This window comes from Limulus polyphemus, unplaced genomic scaffold (genome assembly GCF_000517525.1).
Source record: "Limulus polyphemus unplaced genomic scaffold, Limulus_polyphemus-2.1.2 Scaffold1759, whole genome shotgun sequence".
Taxonomy (NCBI): Eukaryota; Metazoa; Arthropoda; class Merostomata; order Xiphosura; family Limulidae; genus Limulus; species Limulus polyphemus.
In genome coordinates, this window is record NW_013667369.1 from 12,098 (window position 1) to 31,655 (window position 19,558).

The 19,558-nt window shown below is 34.0% G+C and overlaps 1 protein-coding gene across 1 annotated transcript in view; it reads left to right on the forward strand.

Moving 5' to 3' along the window:
- Positions 1 to 311: 311 nt before the first annotated feature.
- The window catches only part of LOC106464848 (protein argonaute-2-like), a 105,545-nt gene continuing 86,298 nt past the window's right edge, over positions 312 to 19,558 (forward strand). The window contains exons 1-5 of the mRNA XM_022392645.1: positions 312 to 343; positions 2,226 to 2,289; positions 8,257 to 8,328; positions 12,072 to 12,119; positions 13,723 to 13,845. Coding sequence (XP_022248353.1) covers positions 312 to 343; positions 2,226 to 2,289; positions 8,257 to 8,328; positions 12,072 to 12,119; positions 13,723 to 13,845 — 339 coding nt within the window. The remainder of the gene's footprint in view (positions 344 to 2,225; positions 2,290 to 8,256; positions 8,329 to 12,071; positions 12,120 to 13,722; positions 13,846 to 19,558) is intronic.

Sequence of the window (19,558 nt, forward strand, 5' to 3'; positions counted from 1 at the left end):
GTCGGTCAAATCAACCAAGTTCATATAAGATTAGAATAAAGCAAACAATGGATAAAATATAAAGTTTTACTAAAAAAAAAGTACATTTGATATTTACTTAGGAGGTTTTAAAGGTTATGTAAATGAAATTTGAAAATTGCTTTGCACTTGGAGAAGTCATCACTCTGATTTTATATATTTATGGACAACTCTTTATTAAAAGTAGTTTATTAAACTGATTTTTTTTCATATGCATAAGACTTGTAATGATTATTATCATAAAAGATTGCCAATATTAGTGAAAATAAACAAAAAATATTAAAAATTATAGTATGGACACAGATGGTTACTTTGTGGCTACAAGGTTGGTCACATTGTCCAACTCAGCATGGAATAAGTTAATGTATTAAAAGAAAGTTAGATAATACAAATTACTATATGTGCAATTATCAATGGGGGTGAAGGGAGGTAAAGGAACCATAGGGCCTAATTAATGGTAAATATTAAAAACTTAAACACATCAGTAAAATTTTGAGTGAAAACAGCTAGCAGTATTATTAAGTGTTATTTCATATTTATTGATTAGTAGTTCCATGTTGTATTTGCCTGAGTTCAGAATTATGAAATTATTCAAAATGGTGTGGTAATTAGTGTTGTGTTTTTGAGCATGAATTGTAGATGCTGTTTGTTTTTACCATTTTCTTCTTGGTTAATTTATAATTTCCTGCAAATGAAGTCATTTATAATGTACATTTCTATGTATATAACAACACACACGTGTAAAAAGTCACGTGCAGCACATTTTAATATTTGTTTATACTTTTACTTTTGTAACAGTTAACAAAATTTGCATTTTTGTTTTAAAAATTTGATGAAATATTTATGGTATGTTTCTGATGTAACATAAAAACTGTTTCATTCATAATAAAGAAGAATACACTCATGGTTATTACATCTACATTGGGATATACTTTCAGTCTTGTTGGCTTACTAAATCACATTATAATATCATCAGTAATCTTTTTCTTTAAATAAACATCCTATTTAAAAAATGGTATGTAGTATATCAGTGTTCACTCTACTTCATTTAATTAAGTTAGCTGGATTTTTTGAATATTTCTAATTGTTATAAGAGATTTGTCTTCACTATGTTTTATTTGTAATTATAATATTTTGCTTGCTATTATTCAGAACTTATTCATAAGTGTAGTGTGAATAATTTATGGAAGAACCTAGATTATATTTAAGATATAATACTTTTTAATCATCCATGTTGGATACAACTAGCTTATTAACTGATCTTTCTGTGAATGACCATCTGAAATAAGTCAAAGTAGCATTGAACTATGGATGGTTCTACTTAATCTTATAATTAGTATAACCATAACTTCTTGTTTCTGAATTTGTATATCAACATGATTAGTACCTCAGTGATTTCCAGAACTAAATTCTGTATTGTAGGTCTAAAAATAACTTCATGTTCTTTGGTAATAAAATAATTGTAATGGGTATTCTTTTTTTCTTAATACTTCACACCTTGGCATCTTTTATTCCAGCCACTTAAATTTCAACTACTCAAAGATAAATTATCTATTTTTTAATGATCTTTTAAATTTAAATTTTTTACTGAATTGAATTATTTATTTGTGAGATGGAAGTTTTTTCTGAAGCTTATATTTAGTGACAACTTAATGATTTTGCAACATCCTTTAGTTATGTAGTTTGTGCAATATTCTCAGTTGCTAAACTAACTGAATGCTGAAAAAGTTTTGCACATTATTTATCATAGAACTCAATAATTGTCCTGTGTTCAGTAGAATTAATCTGTGTATAATATATATATGTTATTTTCAGAGTAAGTTTTTAGTGAAAAGAAAAAAAATGTGTGTAGTAACTGTAAGCATCTAATTGTACACATCAGTATCAATTTTGTTAATGGTTGGGCCTAACAGTGTAGCATGTTATAAAATGATTAATTACTAAAGTTGCTAATTTAATGGTTCTGTGGACCAGCAACTTAAACATCAATTTAAAACACTGCTTATACATTATCAAACCATCTGCAAAAAACAAATGGCAAATCTGTTTTAGTGAGTTGTAGTAGACATTACCAAAGTTATGTGTGCCAAAAACAAAAAATGATATACATATTGCCTTGAAGAAAAACAATCTACTGTATTGAGTTGTCTTAGTTTTTGGCTTAATATTTTTCCAATATTGAATTTTTTTATGTTTAAAATTTATAGATATCCCTATTTGCCATGTTTGCAAGTTGGTCAAGAACATAAACATACATATCTACCTCTGGAGGTGAGTAAATAATGGTCATTAATTGTCATTATAAATAATGGAGATGAAAGGTAATAAAGTTATCTATGGTACTTGCACTCCAAATTACTTAGTGTCTGCTAACATTCTACATTTACATTAGATTATTAGCCATGATATAATGAAAATATTTCTTTAGCAAAATTTTATGAAAGGTGGCTCACTGGACCCACTTCACAATATATCATCAGTCTGGGTATTTTTTTCATCATGTATCTCGGTCAGGCTCAGCCAACTCCCATCTGGCTCCAAGCTATGGAACAGAAAGCCCAACTCTTACTCACCTCTCCTTCTTTCACTGTAATGATGGTTCTTTCTCTTTTGGTAATGTGAGCATCCCTCATGCCTTTGGGACAAATGCACAAGAGATCCCTTCAATGGTCTTTATGTGACCAATAGCTCATAAACATCAATTCACTGGATTCCCCAGTTTCCTTATTCAGAATCATTCTCTTTGATCTCAAGGGGCTGTTAGATTGGGACTATACTTAGATATGGGTTCCTCTTCCACCAACTCATCCAGAGATCCATCTCTTCACAAATGCCTTGCTTCAGGGATGGGATACATGTCTCAACAGTCAGGAATTCCAGGGTATTCGCACAGATGACAAGGCTTCCCTACACAATGTTTTAGCCTCCTTCAAGGGTGGGATACATATCTCAACACTCAGAAACTCCAGGGTATATGTAAAAATGATGTGGCTTCCCTACACAATGTTTTAGACCTTCTTGCTCTATCAAAAGGCGATGCCTCATGGTCTAGGCTTTTTAAGGGGGAAAATAGTCAGGCTTCACTCTGACAATTCCACAGTGGCACTAGGTTCGAGGCTCTTTATTTTTGAGCCTTGGATCTCCTTTCTTGGGCCCACTCCTATCATATCATCCTACTAGCTTGTCATGCTCCAATTGCCTTGACCCAAACAGATTCTCCCAACAGAATAGATGCTGCATTGCAAGGTTTTCTGTTGGATTGGCTCTCATTTTGAAACACTGTTGATTGGTGGGTTGGCCACTCTTTGGAACAACCAACTAATGGCAATTTGGTCTCCAGTACCTCACCCTTAGGCTTTGACATTGGATGCATTCCATCAGGACAGGATGGGATTACAACTCTAGGCCTTCCCACCAATTTATATGTTACCCAACATACTAACTATGATTTGTTCCAACCCATTGTTGATAGCACTGGGTTGGCAGCTACACCCTAGTTTCTTCTTCTGTGGTATCCTAAGGAGTGCCCACCTCTTACACTTCCTCTTTGGCCATCTCTGTGGAGACAGCTATGATCTGACATAGTACATCTGGCTATCCAGAAGCTTAAGCTTCAGGCATGGAGGTTATGCAGTCGTTCGCATGGCATCGGGATCTAATTTCTAAGGTTGCCATGTATCTGTCTCAATCTTTGCTTAGGTCAGTGATGGACATTTATCAAAGGAAATTGATCAGAAGTGTCAGCCATAATTCGTTTTTTTGACCTGGCTCTTTGGCAAAGGTTTTGCAACTTCCACAATCACCCTTATAAGGTGGCCTTATTGACTACCATTCAATACTCGAGAGAAAAAAATAAAATTCTTTGGCTTTGTCAAGTTGTTTTAGGTCCTTTGTCCCAAATGAACATACCAGTTATCTAACTGATATGTTAAGGTGGCATTGCATGCCCTTTCTTAAATCCTGCCTGAGACCTTAGCCTCATGTACCATGTATCACCTATCCCTGAAGGATTATTTTTCATTGCTGCTAACCTACAGATGTCACTGGTCAGAATGGTTTGTGTTGTTTGTCCATAGACTGCTTTCTTATTCTCTCTATGCCCTCAGATCAGTTCTTCTTCCCAAAGACATTGGCAGCCAGGGAAGGGGATAAATCCTTTTCACTGATTTATCTTATCACTATTTCTCACTTCTATGACTGATCAGATTTCAATCATTTGTTATATCCAGTGAGTGTCATGGAGGTTTTGTTGTCCACACTAATGTTTTTAGAGATACTAGACAATGACTTTTTATTTATTGGGATCATTCAGTTTCCCAGGATTTATACTTGGTTACATTGACGAGGTTGGTACGAAATTGATTCATATTACTTATTCTGGTCTCTCCTTGTAGGCAAGGAGACTTCTGCAAATCACGTTTAATCATATTCATCACATTTCTATGTCTTTAGTGGCCTGCTTCAATTGCCCGGTGAGGACACTATGTGGGTTGGTATGTGGACCTCCACCAATTCTTGTATCTCACATTATTTGCATGATCTGGTAGTATCTTCATCTGAGGATTTTTTGCCTATCCCCTGTAGCTGTTTTAACCACTTCCACTAGATTATACAAAGGGGTGAGTATTTTCATTACTACACTTGTCCCTTCTTTACCTTTCAAGCAGGTGTGCTTTCATCAAACCAATTCCGCACTGGCAACCACTAATTCAATATACTGTCCCTGCTGATCATTGGAGTGAATAAATCGAGGTTGTTTTGCTTTTAAAAATTTAGGGAACATGTTTCACTTATTGCACTGTTTCTCAGGGCTCCCCAATGCACATTATCCCCCAGTTTCTACTAGTGGAGCTACGGAGTCCTTACCACATCCAATTTCCAGTCACTGGGGTGGTGGACAGAGGCTTTTCCTTCAGTGCTAGAGTGAATTTCCTCCACTCTTTGAGAAGAGGACAAAGTTGGAGGCCCTTCTACCTGTGTCCCTGGATGTTTTTTCCCAGATGTTGGTAGGAGAGACACCACCCTACATTGGAGCCTACTCGTAATACCGGTTGAGATTTAATGCTTGGCTGTCCAATTGGGTTTTGTGTGGCCCTTCTTTTTGATGAATATTGGTTCATTACATTGTTCATGGAAAAGGGTCAGTTGTTGTAATTCCGAATGCTTAGTGGTCCCATACTGGATCCTTGGTTGAGCACAATTTGTTCCACATCCTCCCCATAATTCCAGAGACAAGAAGAATTTACCTTGCCACTCGGTTGGAGAATGAAGATAAGCTCTGTTTCCTCAGGTTGGGTATGACATAGAAGGTCTTGTCTTTGGAGCCTGGGGTGTTCTCTTCCAGACTTCTTGAGGTTGAGAAGAACGTTTGTCCACTTTGGTGTTGCTTACTTTCTCGTGGCTCTAGTGGCTCGAAATGCATCACTCTATGGTTACAGGTTTGGATCCAATCATAAGTACATTTTTATATATATATTGCGATCCAATTGCCCTAGTCACCAATGTGAGATAAAGGGACCATGGCTCTACATTTTCAACCTCGAGCAGTAGAACATCAGCTATCTGGTTTGGGCCTGGCCAGTAGTGAATGTAGTGCAGTTCCCCCACTAGGGTGCAAATCTTCAATTGACACACCCATGATCTATGCAGATGCTTTCTGTATGAATAATGCCATCACCAGCCCCTCCACCTTATCAGTGTGGGATTGTAGCTGTATTGTGAGAAGAGTTAAGTATATTTTGGAAGTTAATATTTTCTTAAATCAAAAATGTATTTCAAATAATACTTACCTCCATTCACACTCTCCTGTCAGTCAAAGATCTTATCTGTTGTTCATGGAATAGTAAGTTACATTGTGTCCATCTTGACCTTGTGTTTTGGGGATACCTTGTGGCTGTCACACAAAGTAGAAATATCTTCTCGTCCTGATGCCCTTTTTGTAATTTATTGAATACAAAGAAGATAGGTATTATGAAGGCAGTTTGGCATTTTTGTAAAGATTAAGCTTTGATCCTATAGTTGTCAAGACGTGTTGTGGAAGTTCTTTTTTAGTTGACAATATTAATCAGAAGGACAGTCATGTACATTTTATTCTCATTAATTCATTATTCTTACTTAAATACATTTTACTTTTTACCTTCAGCATTCTACCAAGGTCTTTCTACTAAATTATCAGTTCATTTTGTAGTTGTTGTTTGTTGCAAATAGTGTTTTTTATTTTATTTTTATTCTGATACCAACACCATATGCTACAAATTTGACATTTTCCTTCTGTACATTAGATCCATGAAGCTCTTGTTTTTGTGAAGATCAGGTAACTTGCACAGGTGTAATTAATATCCTGTGTTGTTTAACCCAAATGAAACCTTAAATTATTCAACCATTCAAGATTGAACAAATGATGTGATGTATTATTGATAATTATTTTTATACCAAAGCAGTTTACAAGAGTACTAAAAGTGTATTAAAATGGCTAGAATAGATTTAAGATGGAAATGTGAATGGTCAATTCATCAGAAACTTAAACATGAAAGGCATTTTTTTGTACTCTATCAAAAAAACCAACTATTTTAGTTGTGGCTTGTAGGCCTTTGAACAACATTTAGGAATGAAATTTATTTGGAGAACTTAAAACTAGGTCTCAAATTACAACCTTCCAGGTATGCTTAATCATCAAATATGTACATGATCTTTTCAATAATAGATTAAGCCTTTTCATCTAAAAGAGAAATTCATTATAGTTTGACTTGTGTAAATAAACTAGTAAATACATAATAATTCAGTAAGCATAAATGTTTCATTTTTAAAGAAGAAGAATTAATTTTCAAAAGTGGCCAAAATGTATTTCCTGAGGTTTGTACAATATCTTAAAATCATGTTTGGTTGAGTTTTTTCTGCCCCTAGACCTTTAAACGTGGGCTTTGCTCCTTGTAAACCTCACTGTGATTGTATTCCAAAATCTTTTCTTTAAGTTGCAGTTTTTTTCTTTCTATCTCAGAATCATTACTGGTGTAAGGAGCTTTAGAAAAAGCATTAATAAAAGAGAGGCAAACAACAACTTATAAGCATAAGGAAGAAGTTTATGTATGGTGGAATATACTACACGTTTCGACAGAGCATTGGTCTGCCTTCTTCAGGTCGAAACATGTATGTTCCACCCTAAATAAAAAACTCTTCCTTATGCTTATAAATCATTGTTTGACCTACCTTTTATATATTAGCATAGCATAATGTGCATATCTTACTCAAGTAACAAAAGCATTTTTTAGTGCATTGTTCTTCACCTATTAAAATAGTAACACTTAGTTTCCTTGTGTATTGAATGAAAAGAAATACAGTATAATAATGCTCAGCTCTTAATTACAATAATATCTAACATAATTGAGATACTGTGTCATATTGATTCTAATAGTTTAATAGTTGAACTCACCTTGTTCAGCTCTGGGTAAGTTTTTGATCAGTAATATCTCTTTTTACACATAATCTGTTTAACTATTAGTATTAATATGTCATTCAATTTATCTCAAGATGTGGAATTCCACTATAACTATTTTGATTAAGGGTAGAACAGTAATTCAGTTCATAAATTCATGAAAATAGATATCCTCTCTTTAAATGGAATGGTATATGATGCCTTTGTAGATTATTGGCACATGTATAAGAATGAAGGTCTTTCCTTGATGAGCAAACAAACCACAACACAGAAAGATGTGTTTTGCTGCAGTATCACTTATGTTAGGTTTAGAATAAAAAATGCTACTGTGTGCTTTCTGTGGTTATCTTAAGGATGATGAGCTCAGGTGATGTTATACTTGAAATATCTTCAGAATAATACACAGTCCAGGGAACTGAAAATCTACGATTGTTTGCAAAAGGAATAAAATAACTTATTACATTGGGCATTTAGGAATTTCTTTGTTATGATTTCTTGGTAAAAGTTGTTTCATTCTATGATTTTACATTTTCATTATTAAAATATTTTACAATGTTTCAATAATTATAATTTACTCATCCTCTGTTAACATTCCATGGATAGTGAAAATAAAATTAGAGTATAAAATTTACTCATGTTGGCAATGTACAGTTCATACATTTCATATCTTGATAATACAAGTTAGAAAATAATTTATATTTATAACTATATGGGTGAGAAGAAACAAAGCCATGATTTGAAGCAATGTTGTTGTTTTTTAAATGTTCACTTGGAGTCTTTTTCTTTCTTTGTTTTCCATATTCCAGGTTTGTAACATTGTAGCAGGACAAAGATGTATTAAAAAGCTGACTGATATGCAGACTTCCACAATGATTAAGGTAACAATTGAATAAAAAGAATTATATTATTAATTGGCTAGTTATTAAAAAACACTTGCTTATAAAGTACTTTTAGTGATAAAATTTTGCAAAATTTTTGTTGTTGATTGTTCTCTATTTAACTCCATAATTAGTGAATTTCAATTATGGCAGAATGACTAAAAACTGTAAAAATTATGTACAATATTATACTCACCGACAACTTAAAACCAGAAAAACTGATGTAACTTCTGCTTGCTTCTTGTAATAAATTTGTACATTCTATATCACCCACTTATAATATTGACAGTCAGTTATAATCAGTGACAGATAAAGACACCTCAGGGCCCTAGGACAGTGAATAATATGGGGCCTCTCATGCATGTTTTTGTTGTGCAAGACAAGAATTGTTTCAGATGCCTTCTGTTACTCTTTCCTAAGCTTACCCATTCTTACTACACTTGTAAGCAACAACATGACTTACCAACTTAGATTTTAAACAGATAATTCCTCATATCGAAGCAGGTATAACTTCTAGAAAAATCTTTTTAGGCCTATGTTAACAAAGTGTAGGCCCTTCATTTCTAACTTATCCTAAAAATTAGGTCAACTACAGGCTAGTTAAGCAAGGCCTGCCTATCAATCAAAATTAACTTAACTGTAACTAAGCTAGGAATATCCACAGCTAGGCTACATCCAAGTCATTTTAAATCAATGTAACTAGACATGACTTGAGTATTACCTACCTGTATCAGCATAATGTTTAATGAAGTAGTACATTTGTACTGCCTCACATGTAAAAGAAATTGAGCAACATGAAGTTATAAAGAAACTATTTGCTCCAAAGCTGACTAAAGATTTTCTTATTTTATAAAATATAGTACATGTCACGTACAGCAGTTCACAGTTGTACTGACCCCTAATCACTCTTCACATACAGTATCCTAGCCTAAAATATTTGGTGTCACCATTTGCCTCGGGGCCTCTTAGGCAGCACCCCTATCTGCTTTCCTGTTAATCTGCCACTGATTATAATACCAAAAACCTTGTCCATGAAAATTGGAGTAAAGATACCTACAGTTTATTTGATACTATTTTAAGAAGTTAGTATTTAAACCATGCATTTAGGACTGATAGCTGTAGTCCTGCGTGACAGTTAACAACAGCTTATTATGATAAGAGTATACAGATCTGACATATCTCTTAACTATATAATTGTAAATGTATTGTTGGAGTGAAGTGCCATTGGGTACATTTCATAGGCTGCAATACATAATATATTTGTAAAGAGTATTATAGCCGCTTGTGTGAAACCCGTTAACCAGCAGGCAGATTACTCTTCAAGTTAACTATGTTGATGCTGCATAATCTTCTCTCATCATTTATTTTCATAGAATCTGTCAGGTTTGGAGATGGATTAAATAGCCAATGTAAGATTGATAACTGACTTCATTGGACCATAATGTCAAGGTGGGATTCTTCTCACAAGAAAATATCATTTTTATTTGTGTTTTTTGGAGTATATCTCCACATGACCATTTCACTGAACTTGGAAACTTTTGTGATTTTGAGATTCCTTGGCTTTTTAGCCAGCTAAAATGACAGAATCCTCAGTTTCAGTTGTATCTGAAATCAAGTTTTATTTTGATTTCTTCTCTCATTAGAATTTTGCCCAAATTGTATTGTTTCCCTGCATAGAATGTACTCTGCTGTGTCACACACAAGGAATGTTAGTGTCTGTGGTAGTGTTAACACTAATTGACAGTAGGATTATCAGTGTCAGCATTGGTAACTCATCATATGCTTTTTATTTTGCAGCCTGCAAATACAGCACTTTTAAGCACCCTACATATATCTGCTTTTGTATATTGGTTGGACTTCTGAACTTTTTTTCAAACTGGGATCAATTGTTCATGCTAGGAGTTTTTTCACCATCTAGGATCCTTTCATCAAGTCTATTCAGTATGGATTTTTAAGATAACAGTCTCTCCCTTTTAGTGAAACAATGACAAGCAGTGGCTTTATGAAATTTTTTCAAATCATTGACCTCTTTTTACAGACTTAAAATTTCCAAAAATGCTCTTAGCACATTGACTTCTTTCATTTCTAGTCACAGATCATGACCACGAGTGCTCTTCTAGGTTCATCCATTTTTATCATTAAGTTTCGAAATGTTTGCAGTCATAGCACAGGAAGAATTCCAGTATGTAACAAATCATTTCAGGTTTTCAGACTGCCGACTAGAAGTTATGTTGTATGCCTCTGTGGTTTCTCCTTCAGCCACTGGAAAATCATCATCCAAATCTAAAGCATGTGATGCTAAATCCAGTTTTCAAGTACCAACAGAACATTTGAGTGCCAGCCTGTTTAACAAGGGGTCCTTTGGCCAATTAATTCATCAATCATCCACCTGCTTATATCCAGCACATATATTTTAAGTATTCATCAAGCCCTCTCTAGAACTCTCCCAATCCAGTTGCATCTACTATGCATGAAAGCAATCTGTTCTAAAGGCTGACCATATTGTTAGAAAAATAACATTGCCTAATTCACAGATGATTTCTAACCTGCTAAATCTTAGATCAATGTCCATTAGTCTTACCACTATTACCATTAAATACAAAAAAGAAAGATGATGCAGTGATGTATCAGTCCTCTCAATTCCCTTTATAATTTTGAACACTTCAGTCAGATCCCCTCTGAAAAATTCTTTCCTCAGGAAAAAATAATTTTGAATACCTTAACCTCTTCTCATATATCAGCTCCTCCATTCCAGGAATCATTCTAGTAGATCTCCTTAGAACCCTTTCCAACAACTTTATGTCCTTCTTAAAGTAAGGTGCTAACGACTGAACACAATACTTCAAATGAGGCGTAACTAGGGAACTGAACAAAGAAATTATAACCTTCTTTGACTTACATTTATTCTTCCAATAGATACAACCCAAATTCATATTTGATTTTGCACTGGCAACAACACACTGCCTGGAAAGTTTAAGAGACAGATTGATCAAAACACCAAGATCCTTTTCTTACATAACTCTTTTGAGTTGACTTACATCAAGGTAGCAATAAAAGTTTAAGTTAAGGTAGACCACATGCACCACAACAAGGGTCTCAGAATTCCCATGTGCAATGGGAAGCTTTGGACTAATGAAAATCTTTCTAATCTCCTATATATCTAGTTTAAAAAAATTGTTGCAAGTCAGAAATATTTGCATTTCACTTCCTTTTCAAAGTTATTTGCTGTTTGTCCCACTGATTCTCTCAGAAAAGAGACCCATGTTATGTCAACTTTATTCTCTAAAAATACTTATGAAACTACTACTAGAATGATCATAGATGCTAGCAGATACAGATATGCCATTTAGAAAATACAGGGAACATCAGCTGAGGTTTAGAAAAGAGTTTTCTCTAAATATTAGCACAGAATATGTAATCTGGAGCTTAAAATCTAAAGCTACAGCTGCAGATAAGTGTTTTTGGTGGCAGTCACTAGGTCTATTGTGTTTATGTAATTTAATATAAAATTTTTAGTATTTAGCAATACTTGAATAAGAAAAGTCAAAATAGGTTGTTAGCAATCATTTGTAATTATATTATGAGCTCAAATCTCATAGTTGTAACATCCTAAAATGTAGGACTTTTATAAAAGATGAAGAATTGACTGAAAACATATTTATTATTTATTCAGTGTGAAAGTGTCATAATATTTATATTCATCAAAAAGAAAGTTCTAATATGTTGTATTGTTTCAAATCTAGGCTACTGCAAGATCAGCACCTGACAGAGAGCGAGAAATTAATAACTTGGTATGTTAATTTGCATTAAATTTATTGTAATAGTTATATGAATACATCATGAGGACTTCTGAATGTAGTTTAATAATAAAGATGTATTAATGTGAAAGAAATAAGTATAAGGAAAGCTGTTGACTGCCATTTGTTACAGATGGTGTGTAGGAAAAAGGGAAGGGGTGGTTTATAGTAATTTGCCACTTGTGATCTAAAGCTTATTTATGTCATCTCATGCAACATTAGATCTGTGTGATGCATGAAAAGACTTGTTTTTTAAACAAACTTCCATATAATAAGACATTTTAAACTAAAAACTAGGTTAAATGTTATACATAAGACAGTATAATATAGCATAGATGTAAGTGTAGGTCAGTTTATTGTATTTTACCCCAATATTACAAAAATTAACATGTTGCCTATCTTACATGCAAGGTAGTTTTAATTTTAAGATTAAAAGTACCTTTACGCATCAGAAAATTTTCAAATTTAACTTGCAAAATCTTTATAATATCCAGATAGTTATCAAACATTTCTTAAGAAAAAAGTTTATCTGTTATTTTCAGTAATGAATCTCTGTACGGGTTCAGTAGATATGACCGATCTCCTAACCACTACGAAAAATTAGGAAATAAATATAAATTATGCCTCTTTCGTTCTAGAATTACTACAGATTATAATATGAAAACATAAATGTTTAGACTAAGTAGCTTAAATCTTATAGTGTTATACACTTATATATATTTATTATTTTTATTACATTGACCTTTTCGCCATGCCTGGCTAAGAATACAGAAGTTACAATGATGTGGCACATGTGCACGCATCATACCATATCCAATAACATAAAACTGACTTTTGGTCTGTACAAAGTAACTTGTCTTGGCTGTGTTTTGGTCAACTAGTATTTTGTAAAATACAGTCACTTCAATTATTATACATTATATATGTATATAGATTATTGCTATTTTGAAATAAGTTCTTAAATATATTTTTTCTAAAACATAGAACAGTAAATAAAGAAGTAAAGCAAACAGTTATCTCTTCTAGTTACGACCTTTGTACTCGGTTGCTGCTTGATGTAGATTGCTAAGCCTTTAGAAATTTTGCACGTGGGGGATATGAAACAAAATAATTTTTTTAGGTTTTATATATACATTTGAATAACTAAAAAATCATAAATTACTACATCAGTACCATAGAATTCCATTATAATTTATCAAGCTTACTTACTAAAATGTATTTTAGTCTAAAATAATATGAAAGTTCGAGTAGACTAAAGACACACCCTACCTCCTTGAAATGAAGATAACACACAGGCACTTTTTTCTTGCTTGTACAGACGTGCCAGTAGAAGCAGGTGTGTACTAATCAGCTATAATCAATCACTGAGCCCTTCAATTAATCAATTAGTAAATCTCACTAATGGCTCAGCTCTACTACTTGTACAAAGTAATTACAAGACTGCATTAAAATATTACAAGTAATTATTCAATAAATACATTTAGATTTCCCTCATTAGACATTTTTTTTAAATAGTTACAAATTGTATATAATGACACTGTGATAATTTGATATAGTCAGCATAATTGGTCTTTAATTTTTATTTGAATTTTGACAGGTGAGAAAGGCAGACTTTAACAATGACCCATATGTCCGAGAGTTTGGATTATCTATAAGTAACATTATGATGGAAGTCCGAGGTCGTATACTACCACCTCCAAAACTACAGTATGGTGGACGAGTAAGTTGAAATTTTTATCTCTTTGGTTTTAATTGTATTTCAGAAAAAATTTTTAAAGTCACTATTTTCCCGAGGAATTGGAAATTTGAGACAACATTGTGATTCTAACCCATGACTCTGCTTAACAGACAGAAACTTCAGCCATTAAGCTGTATCATTTGAAATATGGCAAGACATTTTAGCTATTTTAATCTGCTTGTAAAGGTTCAGAATATTTTGACTGATACTTTTTTTAGTTGGAAGTGATGGTTTTGAGTATTTATGATACAGGAATTTTAAGGGTGGCACACTATCTTATGATATCACAATGTTTTTGAAGAAGTAGAATAACACTAAATGGGTTTTGAACTTATTTACCAAACAAATGATTTAGTTAACTAAACCACTACACTTTTTAATATCATAGGTGTCCATCATCATTTCATTAGTTTTTAACCTTTTCAATACCACAGATGAACACAAATATCTTCTTTTATTTGAATGAAGTGAATTAATTATTACTTATTATTGGCATACATGATTGTTTTTCTATTAAATAAATTGCTTAAAAATGACCCAGTGATGCATTTTAACCAATAAAACTTGCTGAATTACCAGAACTAGTCATTAAACATTGTTTTAATTTCATGGGCTACAGTTGTTTTTAATTGTATTAGTTTACTCTATTTGACGTGGAGAAACACAAGCAACCACTATATAGGCAGGCATGTGCTTGCCTTTTTTTTATTAATAGGTTTTATGTTCCTTACATATAGTTATTTATTATTGCTTTCTGTGTTTCAGCATTACTACATTTCTGTATATATCATTTCAGCTCTAATTTATTTCCTAATGCTACAAGACTATTGCTAGCAAACTGGTACGGCAGTTATATGATAAGTCATTAAACTAGCTTAACAGCTATTTCTATAACTAATAAAGTTGCTTTGTATTCTTGCTAAAATGTTATAGTTATAGGCATGGCTGAAAACATGGTCTCTAAAAGTGTATAGAAAATTTAATTTTTTTATATATTTTATCTTTCCTTTGTTGAAATTTCATTTAATAATTACACCTTGTTGTAATGTTATTTTGTAGTTAAGCCTAATTTATTGCTTTTCGTCTATATATTGATAAACTTTGAATATGCATATGTTTGTTCAAGCTCCATTAATTTGTATACATTATTGTAAATAATGTTCTTGCTCCCGAGATAGATTAAAATTTTCAAAAAAATAATAATCTTTGTGTAACCTACTAAAATAATACTATTTGTATAACATACTAATGTATACAGCTGTCTGAGAAGTAGTGAGGTAACCTGGTTTTGATGCAAACTTCAAAGCTGTCAGTATAACTTGTCTTAAAAATTTAGCATAACTGTGACTTCTTATAAGGATTAATGCTTATTTATCATATGTAGATCTATGCTTAAGTTTTTAGTACAACATGAACGATTTTGAAATTAATTAATAAGTTTAATGAATTATCTTGATTGTCTTTCAAAGTTTATAGTGCATACTGGAGGAATTTACACATTTTCATAATAAAGTTAGAAAAAAGACCTTTGCAATCCAGATAATTATAAGAGAACTTTAACCCAAATTTCACATTTGTGGCTTCTTCAGGGTTAGTACATAAAACTATTTGATATTAGAATATTCATCAAATTATAAAACTGCTTGTGATGTTCTGTTTTTTGAGCCTCCTTTCTTAGAGCCCTGTTTGTAGTTCATGATACTTGCAGAGTTTGTTGGAAGAACTTTGTGCTTAACAATAAACAAATAAAGCTTATATATATACATACACATACACACTTCATTCAGAAATTTTTTGAAAAGCTAACAGTTACTCAAAGGAAAATGTTGTAATAAGAAAACTTTAGTGGGTTTATGTATTTCCAGTGCATTTTTTACAACATATTGCATTTTAAATGGATTTTAATAATATGGATGCAAATTATGGCATAATTTGCTAACTTTTATCAGCTATGATGTTTCTAAAGCTTGTTTAAAGTAAATAATTTATTTGAATTTAATTTCAATATGTATGTGATCAAGATAACCATCAAAATGTAATGTTACATTAGGCTTAACTTAGTAACTAAACATTCTTTTACTTAAAATATTTTGGCTAAGATGTCATATAAAAACACTATCTTTTATTTCAGTAACTCCTGCATGCATGAACAATCTTTACACAATAATACATTATTATTATAAAAATATTGGTTATACACCACTTGGGCTCAGTTAAATCTTAGCACATGTTATTGTCATGCTTAGGATTAATTTATAGCAAGTGTTAAATTTTCCTGTAAGCTGCAGTACAAAGTAATAGTATGAATGTAATTTATGTGACTGAAGTATAGTAATTTTGGTATTGATCACACTGTTTTTACTATGCCCGATATATTTGTGAATGTGATACCATTTAGATATCATCTTTCTTTAGGACATATAGAATTTGTGAAGAAAAAAAGCTGATGTTAGCTGTATATTGCTGCATATTTCAAAATAAAACAAATACTTAAGATGCTTATTGTCATAACAGATAATGTCTGTGGTAATAGCACCCAAATGCATTGAGGATTTCCCATCTGTCAGACGAAATCCAAACACTGATGTAAGTCTAGTCAGCCGTCATGGAAAATCATAAAAAAATCAAATAAGGGTATAAAGCAGAGTGTTTACAACCGCAGTGTCTCAGCTTCTACTGCCTTTCCCTATCTATAGCCAGTTGTGGAAAGGCATTTACCCTAAATATCCTTAAAGTAGAAATGAATTGAAATAAAGCTACCCTAATATTTATACTCACACCTACACACCTCATCCTCCTCGTGTTCATAACTCTTTTGTCCTGACTGGCAGACATTCTTCCTGTCCTTTGTAGATTCCCTGTACTTGGTCTGCTTAGGGGTCAGTCCCCTTGCCTTCTATTTTGCTCTCTGTTTCCCCATTTTTGCATCTTTGTCTTTTTCTCACCACTCTCCTATATTTCCTGTCCTCCCTCCACCTTTTATCTGAAGCACTTCATTGTATTCCAGAGGGGTTTTCTGAAGATGCTCATTCCCTTCTCTTGCCAGCTTGTAGCCTGTTCCACTTCTTTCTGCTCTGTCCTTCTTTCCCCTGCTGTTGTTGGGACTCGTTGGGTCAAATTGTATTCTTCTTTACTCTATACCTTCCACCTCCTTGTGTACACGGCCATTGTTGGGCACAATTTCTTTTCTTGGAAGTTTTTGGTGTTGTTCATTTCCCACTGAAGACTTGGACTGTAGTTGCGTGACTTCAGTCCTTATTATCTTCTTTCTCAACCTTGCCCTTTGACTCCTGTTCCTTGTCTGAATCAGTCTACTCCTACTCTTCCCATTCCAGGCCTCTCTTTTTATTTTTCATGTTAGTGGTTATCCTGTCATGTCAGGCCCTGTAAGTACCTGTATCTTCCTTATTACCAGCCATTGGTTTCTTTTTTTTCTGTCAAAAGACACTTTTCACTTTCTCTGCCCACTTCACTTCTTTTCTGAGTTCTTTCTCTTCTCGCTTCAAACCTGTCTGTATTTTGCTTTGATCAATGTGTCAGATACCTTCCTACACATCCTTATTTCCCCATTCTCCAGACATTTTCTACATTCTTTCCATCTACATTGTGTCTTCCAATTCCTTGCTCTTCCCTTCAATGTAGCATTAGGCCCTTTTGTATTCATTTGTGTTATGAAGGCCTATACTCAACATCTTCACAGCCTGGGGCTGTCATTTCTTTTCTTTGATTACTGGCTTCTATTGACCAATTCTCAGGAGGTTTCCTCTTCACACATCTCCCTTCTTTTGCAGAAAGCTACTTGGTTGGGTTGGTTTGTCAAGACATCCAAGTCCTTTCTCATGCCCACTCAATATTTGGTACATCTGGGTATTTTCTTCATCTCTTGTCTCTGCTGAGTTTAGCCTTCTCCTCATTGCCTGTGAGCTATGGAGTTTCAGGTCACCAGGATTTGGACTTTTCATTCATATCCTATGCAAAGGGTTCTTTCACGTTTGGGAACTCAGGCTTCTCTAGATCCCCTCATTACTTTGGGACATGCACACATGTGCCTCCTCCAGTGGACCTTGCAGATACAGTGGATTCTTTTTTGGGTTCTGTCATCCTGGATTGTGAACCTCTCCTTGTGGAATTGTCATGGTAGTTTGACTGTGTCAGTACTTCTTCTGGTATTCACTTACCAACCCCAACCTGGATCTATCTCTCCATCTATACTCTCAGTTTGAGGTGCATCTCTTGATGACAACATTACTCCTTGCATTTGGATGCTGGACAAATGCTTACTCCATCTCAACATGTCTGAACTTCTCATCGTGCATTGAGCATGTTCCCATTTCTTGCCCCTTCTGATGTATCAGTCAGTCACAGTCCACTCCAACACTTCCACAGTCAGTCAACTGTCAAGAGAACACCCATTCAAAAACCTTTGCTTTTGAATATTGGACCTACTCTTCTGGAATTATTCAAATCAGGTTTTTGTCTGTTATGTGCCAGGAACTATAAACCTTGAGGCAGAATGTGTTCTGCCTATAGTGTTCTCTCCACCCCCAGTAATTTCATTGGGATTACTCTTGGTTGGGCATGCCTCTCATAAACACCTTGCCACCCCCACCCCTCGATTAGTTGATTACAAGCTTCTTTTCTTCTGGTCCCCTGTTCCTCATTTTTCTGCTTCTTCCTTCTTCACCAACCTCCTTGCTGAACTCTCATGCCTGTCTGGGTTGTTAATATGGTTTTTCTCACTGGCATGCATGCCCTGTTCAAGCTGTTGGCTACTTGCTCTTTGTACCACATTTCTCTCATGTCTTATTTCTTCCTCCTCTCTACCCTTAGTTGCTGTCATTCAGTTGTCTATGCTGTTTTTACTTTTTGCACCATCTTCCACTGTACTTCTATACTCCTCTACCCAGAACAGTCTTTCCTTTTTCAAACTTCTGCTGCTCAGGAAGGAAACCATACTATCTCTTTTATATCTGTCCCTTCTTTCTCACTTCTGTGATCGTTCAGACCCAGATTGAATCCTGTGTCCTATTCAGATTGTTCATTGTTCAATATCATGGACTTCTTTCTGGGGCCCCCACCATTGTATTCTCCTACCTTGGGACCTCTCTCCTTCTATTCTTATTGGAAAGATCCATCAGCTCTTCCAGTTGGTATATTCTTCCCTTAGTGTGGATTTTTGTAGGCTATTTTGAATTTTTTGGCATCTGATTCATCATCTTTCTCATTCTTTGCTTTCCATTTTCACTGGCTTTAGGACAAGATCCTTCAGACAGGCATGTAGACAACTTCCCACATGTTTGTCACTTATTACTTTAATCCTCTGGCTGTTTTGCCTCTGGCAGGATTTCGACTTCCACCAGTTTCCATACTTCATTCGACCCACAGTTTTTGAAATTGGTATGTTTCCCTTTGCATTGAACAGGATCCCACCAGGATGTTGGTGTTGCCTCTGAAGATATACTTATTTTCAATATGTGCACCAAACCAGAATAATAGAAAGTGTTTTTCAATCCATCTGCCCACTGGGTAATGAGGTGTTTTGTAAGACCACTTGAAGTATCTTTGTGGTATACAAATTTACTCAATTGTCTTATCTAGACCAAACCAATTCTATGCACTATCATGAAGAAAGCTGGCACCAGGGAAGACTGCCCAATTCTGTAGCTCATATTCACCCACTTTTAAAAATAGAGTT